Genomic DNA, 13,058 nt, shown 5'->3' on the forward strand with positions numbered 1-13,058 from the left:
TTTTTTTTAAGAATGTTGGACTCCATCAGATCTGTGCAGATAATTCCTTCTTACAGCCAATACATCTTTGAAACACAAAGATTCTCTGGATGCTGAAACCATCCAACTTGGCCAGTAACATCAATCCAAAGTAATAGAACCTTTTGTTTCTGTGTTAGTGGAGACTGCTGAAGCCACCGACTCCAAGAACAGGAGTACTATACTAAGAATGACCCTGACATGGCACTTTATTTTTACCTCTGTCTTTATCTATGTTAAAACATTCAAGAAATAGAAAGATTCAGGCTGAAAGCATATTCTATAGACTGCTTTGCAAGGTCGGGGTACTGGTGGCAATGGCTTGAAGTTTAGGGAATATGTCTTGGGGTAAGAAATGGATTCATAAAGGCTCATTATTTGGATATCCTTCTATCAGCCTTTTTCCTTAACTTCTTTCACACTTTAAGGTAGGTTAATAAGGGACTTTCACATATGATCACTGAACACACCATGTCACGAATCATATAAAATCACTGAACATGTCAGGTCACCAGGATGAGGTCATGGAGACCAGGAAAGCAGCAGGGAGGTGAGAGGTTGGGAGTCAAGAGGCTGACTCTGAAGTTAGAAAAGTCACTTTACTTTTCGATGCGTGCCTGCTGCCATCACAACCTCCATTCTGCCCAGGTCCCAGCCTGGCTGCGCTCCCCGCTCCCCGAGGCTCTGGACTGTCCCAGGCTGCTGCCTGCCGGGAGGGTCCGCTGCTATGTGGATGCTGTTGCAGCGCCGGGAGCCGGGCCAACTACAGCGCACGCATACTGTCTCCTGGGTCCTGCCTCTGCTCGTGCGCATGCTTCGTTGTCCCGTCGACTCTGACGAAACCCAAATTCAAAGACGACATTGTTAAGAATTTAAGACACTGACATCAGAGCCTTAAACCAAGCACGGGGGCCTTCTTAGCATGGAGTCATAAATGACTGTACGGGTTGCCTGCCAAGAAGCTGGCCCTGGAAGGAACTCTCGGGGCTCTGGAAATGCACATGACTTAGTGATTTCACTTGCTTGCTCTTTCCACATCATCTTCTCGTATCATGAAAGTTCTGTTCTGATAGATTTATCAAGGAACACATATTTATTAATGTTTAGGTAGATGAGGATAAACCCACAAGACTAAGAATAAACAGTTAAAAATGGGAAAAGTCAGGGGCGCCTGGATGGCTCCATGGGTTAAGCCACCCTCTCTTGATCTTAGCTGAGGTCTTGATCTCAGGGTGAGGAGTTCAAGCTCCAGGCCGCGCATGGAGCCTACATAAAAAAAAAAAAAAAAAAAAAATTAAAAAATCGGAAAAGTCAGAAGAGTCTGATGCCACAGAAGCCAAGAGAAGAAAGAATTTCAAGAAGGATAAAGTCACCAACTGGAGTCAAGTGACACCAAGAGGTCATCAGCAAGTAAGAGCAGGACTGAAAAATTTCTATCGACTTTAGCAACATGAAAGTCACATGATATTAGATCTTAGGAACAAGTTGTTTTAACGGAAAAATGCAGACAGAAGCTAAATCAGAAGTGCACTGTGGAATGAGAGGGAGTTGAAAAATGGTCTCCTTCCAACCTCCCTGATGCTGGGGCCTGAGGAGTAAGAGATACGGTTCCTCTAAGACAACCCTCAGGAATGACTATGGCTACATGTGGGTCCATATACAGGGGACGTCTAGTTCTTGGTACATGTTGCTTCTCATTCCTCTTTAAGTCTGCTTATCATGGTTTAAAGATAACAAATACCATGTACTGGGAACCTGCTATGTGTTAGGCTGGTGCTGAGCACATAATATCCATTTATCTCTAATTCTGCAACAACCTTGCATGATATTTCCCTCATTTTCCAAATGAAGAAGTAAACTCATAGTACATGTAACTTGAAGTTCACACAGCAAATGCCAGAGCTGGTGTTCAAACAGGATCCCAAGTCCCTCCTCCATTATCATAGTGTCTTTTCTACGACACACAAGGAGTCCCAGGAAAGAATATCAGGTAGTTTGTAATCCTTTGTTGCCTCTTATTCATTAATCTCAATTACATTTCATATTTCGGGTACATCAGATTGGATAAATCTTGCTTAATACATTCTATTGAAATTTGCTGAACCTTTTAATTGGACTTTGAACACACAAATTTCTCCATATAGCCACCTGGTCAACAAAAGTTCATAATATGGGAACGTGCCACCCAACCTATCAAAACCATATTAGTCAGACCCATTGTAAATGCACCACACTACCCTCTGCCCTCATTGATAATCCCCTTTCTTGGTGAGTAATTAACCACCACCCTGATCTGAGTCTCCATCGTATGTTGTCTGTATCATTATAATAGCCCTTAACAAGTCTCTCTGCTTCTACTCTTACTCCCAATCACAGCAGCCAGATTGATACCCAGATTGATACTACTTATCAGAAGTATAAGTCAGATCATGTTATCGCTCTCTTCAAAACCTTCCATTGGCTCCCTATTTCACTCAGAGGAAAAAAACAACGATCTAACAATAGCCAATAAACCTCCTTTACTACCTGTCTGAACTCTTCCCTTACTGCTGTCCCCCTTGGTCAACATGCTGAAGCCACTCTAATTTCTTGCAGCCCTTCAGCCCTGCCAGGAAAAGCCAGCCTTAGGATCGACCTAATTATTAACCTTAGCCTTACTTTTTCTTTTTTCATAGCACTTACCACCTTTCTGAATGTAACTCTGGTAGGGCAGGGATCTTTGTTCATTGATGTATCCCAGTGCCGAGAATGATGTCTAGCACATAGTAGGGGCTCAGTAAACACTTCTTTTAAAAATGAAAATTTTCAATTTTGTTACTATTTTGCCAGGCATCTCTCCCAATCCTGTTTCATTTCTTTCCCCTTTTTTGTTTTGGGGCTTGGGTTCTTGTCTAAAATTTTCTTGTTTCAAGAACCAATTTGAACTTTGAAAAAACCGAGGTATAATTCACATACCATAAAATTCACTCTTTTAAAAGTGTATGATTCAGTGGTTTGAACATATTCACAAAATTGTGCGACCAGTACTACTAATTATTAACCTTAGTCAGCCTTAGCCCTAGAACTAGGACAAGAGACTCCATATGCTTTAGCAGTCACTCCCCATTCCCCTCACCCCCCAGCCCCCACCCCCAGCCCTGAGCAACCACTAATCTAACATTCTGTCTCTATGGTTTTGCCTGTTGTGGACATTTCATATAAACAGAATCATACAATATGACTTCTTTTACATAACATGATATTTTCAAGGTTCAACCATGTAGGATGTACCACAACATTTTTTAAATGGTTGAATAATTGTACTTTGTGTGGCTGTACCACATTCCGTTGATCTTTTCATCAGTTGATGGGCATTTGGTTTGTTTCTACTTTTTGACTTATGAATAATGCTGCTGTGAACATTTGTATAGTTTTTGTTTTAACACCTGTTTTCAATTCTCTTGGGTATATACCTAAGAGTGGAATTGCTGGTCATAAGGTAGTTTTATATTTAACATTTTGAGGAATTGCAAAACTATTTTTCAAAGTGGCTGAACAATTTTACATTCCTACCAGCACTCTATGAGGGTTCTAATTTCTCCACTTCTTTGTTAACACTTACTATTGTCTATCTTTTTTTATTTTAGTCATCTTATCTGGGGTGAAGTGGTATCTCATTGTGGTTTTGATTTGCATTTCCCTAATGACTAATGACGAGTATATTTTCATGTGCTTGTTGGCCACTTGTACATCTCCTTTGGATAAAAATCTATTCAAATCCTTAGCCCATCTTTAAATTGGATTATTTGACTTTTTATTGTTGAGTTGTAAGAGGTTTTGTTAAAATATATTCTGGATACTAAACCATTGTCAGATATATGATTTGCAAATATTTTTTCCCATTCCATAGATTATCTTTTTCCTTTCTTCATGGTATTCTTTGATGTACAAAAGTTTTAAATTTTGAAGAAGTCCACTTCATCTATTTTTTTGAATGCTTGTACTTTATGTGTTATATCTATGGAACAGTTGCCTAGTTCACCCCTATGATTTCTTCTGATTTATAGTTTTAGCTCTTATATTTAGTCTTTGATTCATTTTGACTTAATTTTTGTATATGGTGTGAGGTAGGGGTTCACTTTCATTCTTTTGCATGTGGAAAACCAGTTGTCCCAGCACCATTTGTTGAAAAGGCTATTCTTTGGCACCCCTGTTGAAAATCAATTGACTGCAAGTGTATGGATTTATTTCTGGATGCCCAATTCTACTCCTTTCATCGTATGTCTGTCCTTATGCTTTTACCACACATTCTTTTTTTTTTTTTAAAGATTTTATTTATTTATTTGAGAGAGAGAATGAGATAGAGAGAGCATGAGAGGGGGGAGGGTCAGAGGGAGAAGCAGACTCCCCGCTGAGCAGGGAGCCCGATGCGGGACCCGATCCTGGAACTCCAGGATCATGACCTGAGCTGAAGGCAGTCGCTTAACCAACTGAGCCACCCAGGCGCCCACCACACATTCTTAATTACTGTAGTTTGTAGTATGTTTTGAAATCAGCAAGTGTAAATCCCTTGTAGTTCCTCTTCAAGATTGTTCTGATTTTTCAGGGTCCCTTGCAAGTCCATATGAATTTTAAGATTAGATTTTCCATTTCTGCAGAAAGGCCATTAATATTTTGATAGGAATACACTGAATATGTAGATTGTTTTGAGTAGTATTGCCCTCTTTAACAATATTAAGTGTTTCAATTTGTGAACACAGAATGTCTTTCCATTTATTTAGACCGTCTTTAATTTCCTTCAGCAATGTTTTGTTAGTCTTTAGTTACAAGGCTTGTACATCTTTGATTAAATTTATTCCTAAGTATTTTCTTCTTTTTGATGCTATTGTAAATGTCATTTTTTTAAAATTTATTTTTCAAACTGTTCATTGCTACTGTGTAGAAATACAACTGATTTTTGCCTGTTGATCTTGTATCTTGCAACATGGCTAAATTTGATTATTTGTTCTAGCAGGGTTTTTTTTTTGTGTGTGTAGAGGGGGTTCTTCAGGATTTTTATATATATATAAGATCATATCACATTGCAAATAAAGATAGCTTAATTCTTCTTTTCTAATATGGATGACTTTTATGTTATCTTCTTGCCTGATTCTCCTAGCTACAACCTCCATTACAATATTGAGTCAACGTGTAGGAGTAAACCTTCTTGTTTTGTTCATGATGTTAGAGGGGAAGCATCCACTCTTTTGCCACTAAATATGATGCTAGCTGTGAGTTTTCTGTAGATTCCCTTTATGAGGTTGAGGAAGTTCCCTTTAATCCCAATTTGTTGAGTGTTTTGTCTTGAATCAGTGTTGGATTTTGTCAAATGCTTTTTCTGCATCTACTGAGATGATCATGTGGTTTTTGGTTTTTTAAAAATTTTATCAGTATGGTGTGTTACATTAATTGGCATTTGAATGTTGTGCTGACTTTTCATTCCTGGGTTAAGTCCCACTTGGCCATGGTATATAATTCTTTTTGTATGTTGCTGGATTTGGTTTGTTAGTTTATTGTTGAGAATTTTTGCACCTACATTCATTAGAAAGATTGGTCTGGTTTTTTTTTTTTTTTGTATCTTTGGTTTTGGTTTTGAGGTAATACTGGCCTCATAGAATAGTTGGGAAGTCTTCCTTCCTCTTCTATTTTTGGAAAGAATTTTTGAAGTATTGGTGTTAACTCTAAATGTTTGGTAGAATTCGCCAGTGAGGCTTCCTGTTCCAAAGCTTTCCTTTGTGAAACTTTTTTTTCTTTCAAAGATTTTATTTATTTATTTGATGGAGAGAGAGTGTGAGCACAAGCAAGGGGAGCAGCAGGCAGAGGGAGAGGGAGAGGGAGAAGCAGCCTCCCCGCAGACCAGGGAGCCCGATGCAGGGATCGATCCCAGGATTCTGGGATCATGACCTGAGCTGAAGGCAGACGCTTAACTGACTGAGCCACCCAGGCGCCCCTGAAACATTTTTTGATTAAGACTTCAACTGCTTTCACTTATGATAAGTCTATACAAATTTTCTATTTCTTTTTGAGTCAGTTTGGGTAAGTTTATGTCTTAAGAGGAATTTGTCCATTTAATCTATCATGTGCAGATTTATCTACTATAATTTCAAACAGTAACAGTTAAAAAAACATGAGAAAAATGAAGAATTCTGATCGATCTTGAATAAAGAGCCAAATATTTGCCTTTTTTAGCCTAAGTATCCTAGAAGAATCTAATGTCACTTTGGTAATAAGGAATTTGAGAACTAACTCTTGAAGAAAGTATGCAAAGTAGAAGTATAAAATGTTCCTAAATGGTATGCCCTAAGAGGAAGATTGGAAAATGTTCAAATATAGGCCCTTGCATTTGTGAGTTCAAAGTGAATAAGTGAATTCAGTCTATTAATGAATAAGACATTTTTCCTGAATAAGTATTATAGTTTTTTTGTTTTGTTTTGTTTTTGTTTTTAGTTTACTAAAGGGACATCAAAGAGATGAGATTCTAGATTGAACCCTTTCCTGAGATCTGGGCAATTCATGTTCATTGAATTAGGTTTTCTTCTTTTTTTTCCTTTCTCTCTCTCACTTTCTGTAGAAAACAAAGAAAAGAAATGAGTTATAAAGTAATTCCTCCTCAAAATTCAAATTGGTAACAATAATGTTAATAGTCAATTTTACGTCAAAAAAGAAAGCTTAAGATAATTGTAATGTAGAAACATTTTCATACATTCTATTTTCAGCCACTCTGGGCAAATTATTTTACACTAGTGTAGATATATATTTGTTCTTTGGAGGGTAACTCACTACTTCTTAATATCTTTTTTGTGTGTGTATCTTAAGATAGGGTATTCATTTGAATCTATTTAGTTAAAAAAATCAGTGTTTAAGTGAGATCAATCAATCACCATTTTTCTTCACTCTGTTTATCTTGCCCCAATTAACCTTTTTAAATGTATGATTATTTAGTATTGGAAAAAAATACGGGACTTCAGCAGAGATTTTGTTACATAGAACATAGTCTCTCTTCTTATCTGATAGAGCCAGGCATTTTTAAAAAATATTAAATTGTATATAGAAAAAGAGAGAGATGGCAACTTGGTTTAAATGACATAACAGGGGCACCTGGGTGGCCCAGTCGGTTATGTGTCTGCCTTCGGTTCAGGTCATTATCCCAGGGTCCTGGCTCCCTCTCCCTCTGCCTGACGCTCCCCCTGCTTGTGCGTGCATTTGCACTCTCTCTCTCAAATAAATATTTTTAAAAAGTAAATGACATAACATGAACATAGTGTGTAATCATGCAATAAACTTACCAGATTATTGGCTGCACAGTCTAATTTATAGGTATATGACTTGAGGTAGAAAATCAACTGTTCTCCTTGCCTATGTGGGTAGTAGCATCCTGAATTCATATACCACAAGGGATATGTGGCTGAGGCATCACTGCAAATGGGAAAGTAGGAAGATGAGGTGTTTTAGGTACCTTAATGAGGAGTTCAGATTTTTATTTTCTAGGAGATGGAGAACGATTAGTGGATTCTGATCAGTGGATGAGATGTGGTCATTTGCCGGGAAACATCCCTCTTGGAGCTCTGTGGAGATGGATTTGATCAGGCAAGTCTTGTCTTTTTGAGGAGGACACCCTTCATCTCGTGGTGGACTTCTTGGGCAGTTGGTCACAGGGTCATTTTGCAAAACTTTTCCATCCAGACCCAAAAATTAAAGTTATTTCAGTGAGAATCTAGAGCACAGTCTAGGTCATGTTATATAAATCAGGTTGGACTTTGAAAAATGGAAAGTCCTATTTTCATACATTGCTAATAAAAACAAGCTTATGACTGCTCTCTGAAAACTCTAGGCAATACCCCAGCCTTTTATTGTTTTAGTTTCTAGTACATTTGTATTAAAATGTTCTGTTTTTGGAATGGGTCAGAGCAAGGGGCACCACTTAATTTATTTTATCTTCTGCATTCTATAATGTATAAACATCTGTATTTCACGCAGCTTTTTCATTTCATCTTTATGACACCTCTACTGGGCACTATCCTCATTTTAAAATTAAAGAGGCTGATGCCCGGGTTAAGCAACTTGGCCTTCATTACAGAAATAGAGTTGGAATTTGAAGCCAGGTCTCTCCAACTCCAGAGTGTTTTTCCCCCAATAGATCACCCTCCCTCTTTGATAGAACTTGTCTAATTGCAATGCCATTTTTTTTCTGTACACCCCCTTCCTTAAACATTTTCTCCATGCCGTCTGCAGGCATTGGCTGAATTAAAAATCTCCCCATCTCTGGTTCAGGATAGCTCAGCTTATTGCATTGTTTAGCACACGTAGCCCCTAGTTTCTCCCATAATAAGAGGATAAAGAAGAGCCAGAGGAGCGCTGTTCTCCAACATCTTACATCACTCTGCAGACAACTGGCAGTCAGGAGAGGGGCAGCTGCCACACTCTTCAGATATCTCTCTATTTAAAGTTCAAAGAGACGCTGGATGACACCAACAAAGAGGTGAGCGTGGCCCTGACCAACCCACCCAGCAACAGGAAGAATGGCTGAAAAAGGTAAGATTTAAGGCATCAGACCCTCTTGGCAAAACAAAGGTCCAAGCTCCCTGGTTTATTTTACATTCCTCAGTATTTTGTATTTCTCAGTTATTCTGAAGAGTGTGGTATCACTGCCAATGGGGCATTAACCATGTAAGTTAGCACGGCTACAAAAAAATGCATCGGATACACAATTTATGGACCATGTCTGTATGTTATATATGCTTTTAAAAGGACCAAACAAAAAAGCTTAATTTGTTCGTGTTTTTTTCAAAATATGAGTTAGAAGTCCATTATCCTCCAGGGTTATCCTACACTGGAGGTATTGTGGTGTGCTGGACCAGAATGAAGGACATCTGATTTCTTTGTCAGGTCTGCTACTAAACAGCCATGTGAGTTAGGGGAAGTCCCTCTACCTCTCTGGACCTGTTTTCTGCCTCTAAGATGAAATAAATAAAAAGGGGTTAGTCATCCCTAATATGCTTCATATCTGAATTTCTTTTTTTCTGCTTTTAAAATGTGTATTATATTTAAGAAAAATGATTTGAGTCTAATATGACAAAAGGAGCTGAATATATATTGTATCCAAGAAACACTTTTTAAATACCTCCAGGAACTGTTGCTTTTAACTTAGACAATAATCCCAGGAGATATACAGTATTATCATCATTTCCATTTTACAGATAAGGAAACTGAGGCATAGCTAAGTATAGTCACTTGTCTGTGATCACATTCTAGAAAGTGGTGGTTCCAGGCTCTGAACACAGACAGTTTTGTTTCAGAACACAGTGCCCTTAAGGATACTTCCAGGTATAACCATCTGGGCATGCTCAGGATTGAACGGAGAGAAGCATTTTGAAATAACTCTTCATATTTAAAAAGAGGTTTTGTGCTTGTTTGCACTGTAATGTAAAGTGACCTATGCAAAGTATGTTGTGTTCTTATATGTTCCTGTTTCTTTTTTTAAGATTTTATTTATTTCTTTGAGAGAGAGAGAGAGAAAGCAGGGGGAGGAATAGAGGGGCCACGAGAGGGAGGGGAAAGACTCTCAAGCAGACTCCACACTGGGCGTGGAGCCCAAAGTAGGGCTCAATCTCACAACCCTGAGATCCTGACCTGAGCGGACACCAAGATTTGGACACTTAGCCAATTGAACCACTCAGGGGCCCCATATATTCCTATTTCAAAATGATGCTACAGATTATGATAAAACTTAAAATATTCGTGTTAAAAGAACACAAATGCACGTATACTTTGTGTGTTAAAATGCACGGTCAATTGGGGCACCTGGGTGGCTCAGTCTGTTAAGCATCAGACTCTTGGTGTCCACTCAGGTCATGATCTCAGGGTTGTGAGATTGAACTCCGGGTGGACCCCCAGGTGGAGCGCCCTGTGGAGCCTCTACTTGAGCCCTAGATCCACTCAGTACTGGGCTTGGACCCTGCTTAGGATTCTTTCTCTCCCTCTCCCTCTGCCCCCTCCCCGCTCTCCCTCTCTCTAAAAAAAAAAAAAAAAGAAAAAAAGAAAAAAATGCACAGACATTTGTATTGTGTTACAAAGAGTAATAAATAACAAGATATATACTTTTAGGGCTTTATTATGTGTAAATTTTAGAATTGTATTAAAATATGCATGTATAAGACATTTACAAATGCTCCATTAAAATGTTGGTATTAATTTTTAAGTTCTTTGAAATTGGGAAAAACACTAAATCATACATATGAACAGTTTAAAAAATTACTGCTACATACTTCCATTATAATCACACCTTAATCCATAAAAAGTCTTTCATCCAAATGCGAGTAAAGAGCATATCATAATGTTCATTTTATCCTTAGAGCAATACCACATGGCAGGTAGAGAGAGATTTTTCCATTTAGTGGTTAATGCTTTGTTCAAGGTCACAGCGAGACGGAGAAGCAAGGAAAACCGGTTGAATTTGCAAGAGTTAAGAGAGATTCCACCATTTTGGAAGCATAGATTTAAACTATTAAAATTCATTTTAACTGCCCAAAATTTGCTTTTGTAAGAGTGCCTCCTAATTTTAGAGGTGTCTCTTTTCCTGATGGTTTTGTTTTAATAGCACTTAAAAAAAACTTTCCATTTTAAAGTGATGAACATTGTAATAGGCACGCAATTGCTAAGAATATGCATTCTCTTGGTCAGCTGATGGCATACAACTTAATTGTGCTTTTCAATTAAGAATATATCTGAGTCCTTAACATGGAGACATTAATTCTATATGATGTCTATCTGTGCTCTTCTTTACTTTTTTTGTGTGATGTGTGTGTGTGCAATGAATATTAAAAAAATGATAATTTCATAAATTGCTTTTTTTCAGATAAAGGTACAAATAGAAGACACAGGAGGGATTGTTGTCCTCATGTCTTCTATGTGTGTTGGGATCAGGGTTAGTTGCTCTATTGAACATGTTAACAAAAAAGAATCTTTTCTCTAGTTGAGAATGATCATATAAGGTATATGCTTTTCTTTTCCTATGATACTGATGATTAAAGTCAGCTATCAAGACTAAGAACAATTTTCAACACCTTTCCCTATGTTATGATTATTTAGTTTAGGAGGAATTGCCTCAAGAGTCATTTTCGATTGTTTCTGTGTAGACAGCTGCTGTCTGTGTTGTTGAACAAATGCAGGAATGTGTTTTGCATACACTAAGCACACACAAACACAATAATACGTGATCCTCACCACAACTCAGGGAGGTAGATATCACAAGTTTCATTATCTCTACAAATAGGCAAGTCCAAGCTCAGCATGGCTCAAGGTCACATAACTGTAAAACGAGGACCTATGGTTTGAACACAGGTCTTCTGTTTCAAATAGCCAGCTGATTCCCATGTACCCTTTGTAGAACAGAAGATAACAATCACGTCTCAGAATGACGCAAGAGTGTATTTTTTTCTTCTTATCAGATTCCTTTTATTCTCTTGATTCAGAAGATACGATGCCAAAATGACCTACCTAATGTGCTTTCTTTTATTTTTAAGCAGAGTCTACATCATCCCGCCTTCTGGTCCCTATTCTTCTCTTGATTGGCTGGATTGTGGGCTGTATCGTAATGGTTTATGTTGTCTTCTCTTAGAAAGGTAAAGTTTTCAATAATTGAATATGTTTATTCAGAAAGACCCTACATTACTCCAGAAATAATCTTTTCTGTTTTACTAACGGAACGTTTTATCATGCAGACAAGAAGACTTCAGAGTGACATCATTTAGAAGAATTAAGAAAAGCACCAACATGACAGATAATTAAACGTTTCTCATGTAAATAACTGCAATGTTTGACATCATTTTATAAACTTGGATTTGTAAACTGGTATTTTGGTGTGCATAAGAATCTCTTCCAGAACTTTTAAAGATTCCATCTACAAATAAAAACTATAAGAAACCTGGGGGTAGGAAAAAGTTCCAATGTATGACTAAAAATGCATAACCAATAGGGAGAAGTTTGGTAAATTAAATTACATTAAAACTTTTTTAGGCTATCCCCCCCTGCAAAAGAAAACTATAGAAAAAAACTAGCTAGAGATAAGAAGAGATAGTTCACAGAAAATAAGATGTAAATATAAACTTGCCCTCCACCTCTTGCTCATAATAAAAGAACTGTAACTAAAGCTGCGCTGGAGAACAATTGCTCACCTCTCAGCTGGGGAAAAAGAAAGACGTTTGATAAGATATATGTTGGTAAGGCTGTGGGGAATAAAGCATGCTCATACACTGTCTTTAGAAATTAAAAATGGTGCAGCGTCTTCGGGGGTGTTTGACAGTCAGTTATCTGTCAGAATTAAGTATGTATTTAACTTCTGACCCAGCTAACCCTCTTCTCAGAATATTGCCATTTCCACAGATACACACCGGTAAAAGTGCAAAACGGCCCATGCACAGCCTTATTCATTAAGGCATAATGTATTATAGCAAAAGCCTGGAAACAAGCCAAGTGCCCATTAACAGGAAACTGACTGAATAAACTGAGTTCCCCCTACGTAATGTGCTACTTGGGCCGCTGTGAAAAGGAATAAAGGGGGTCTCTATATACTGATGTGATGTCATCTCCAGGTCAGAGTGTTAAGTGAAAAAAGCCAGGTACAGAGTGAGGCATGCTGTCTTTGTGTAAAATGGAGGGGCTAGATCAATATGAACTTTATTTTCAAGGGCTCCACATTCTTTTCTCCAGCACTTTAACATAGAAGGTAATGTTTTCAAGCAGCAATTTAAATGAATTTTTCTATAATAAGTATTTTATTTCCATGTTTCCACATCCAACCTGATCACTTTCTCAGAGAACAAAGAAAGCTTAGTGCAGTAAAGAGAACAAAAGTTTTGGAAGTCAGATTGTTTTATTCTAACTTGGGAGTCCTTTGAATAGTTAATTAATCTCTCTAACCTTAGTTTTCTCAACTATAAAGAGGGATAATGATATTCTCATGGGATTGTTGTGAGGACTGCAGTGTTTTCTAAAGCTGCCTGATCTGAGTCGATGGAGTCATT

The 13,058-nt window shown here is 37.8% G+C and overlaps 1 protein-coding gene across 2 annotated transcripts; it reads left to right on the plus strand.

The window, feature by feature from the left end:
* Positions 1-8,555: 8,555 nt before the first annotated feature.
* On the plus strand, positions 8,556-11,653 carry STRIT1 (small transmembrane regulator of ion transport 1). Of its 2 annotated transcripts, none has more exons than XM_028103083.1 (2): positions 8,556-8,568; positions 11,559-11,653. In XM_028103083.1, exons 1-2 carry the CDS (start codon positions 8,556-8,558, stop codon positions 11,651-11,653), a joined length of 108 nt encoding a protein of 35 aa, XP_027958884.1. The 2 variants fall into 2 exon arrangements, with proteins under 2 accessions (XP_027958884.1, XP_087877034.1); XM_088020908.1 differs by lacking the exon at positions 8,556-8,568 and adding an exon at positions 11,326-11,335 and having other exon boundaries at positions 11,562-11,653.
* Positions 11,654-13,058: the final 1,405 nt, after the last annotated feature.

This window comes from Eumetopias jubatus, unplaced genomic scaffold (assembly GCF_037043125.1).
Source record: "Eumetopias jubatus isolate StellerSeaLion01/CBP00866 unplaced genomic scaffold, mEumJub1_p1.0 scaffold_1, whole genome shotgun sequence".
NCBI classification, from domain to species: Eukaryota; Metazoa; Chordata; class Mammalia; order Carnivora; family Otariidae; genus Eumetopias; species Eumetopias jubatus.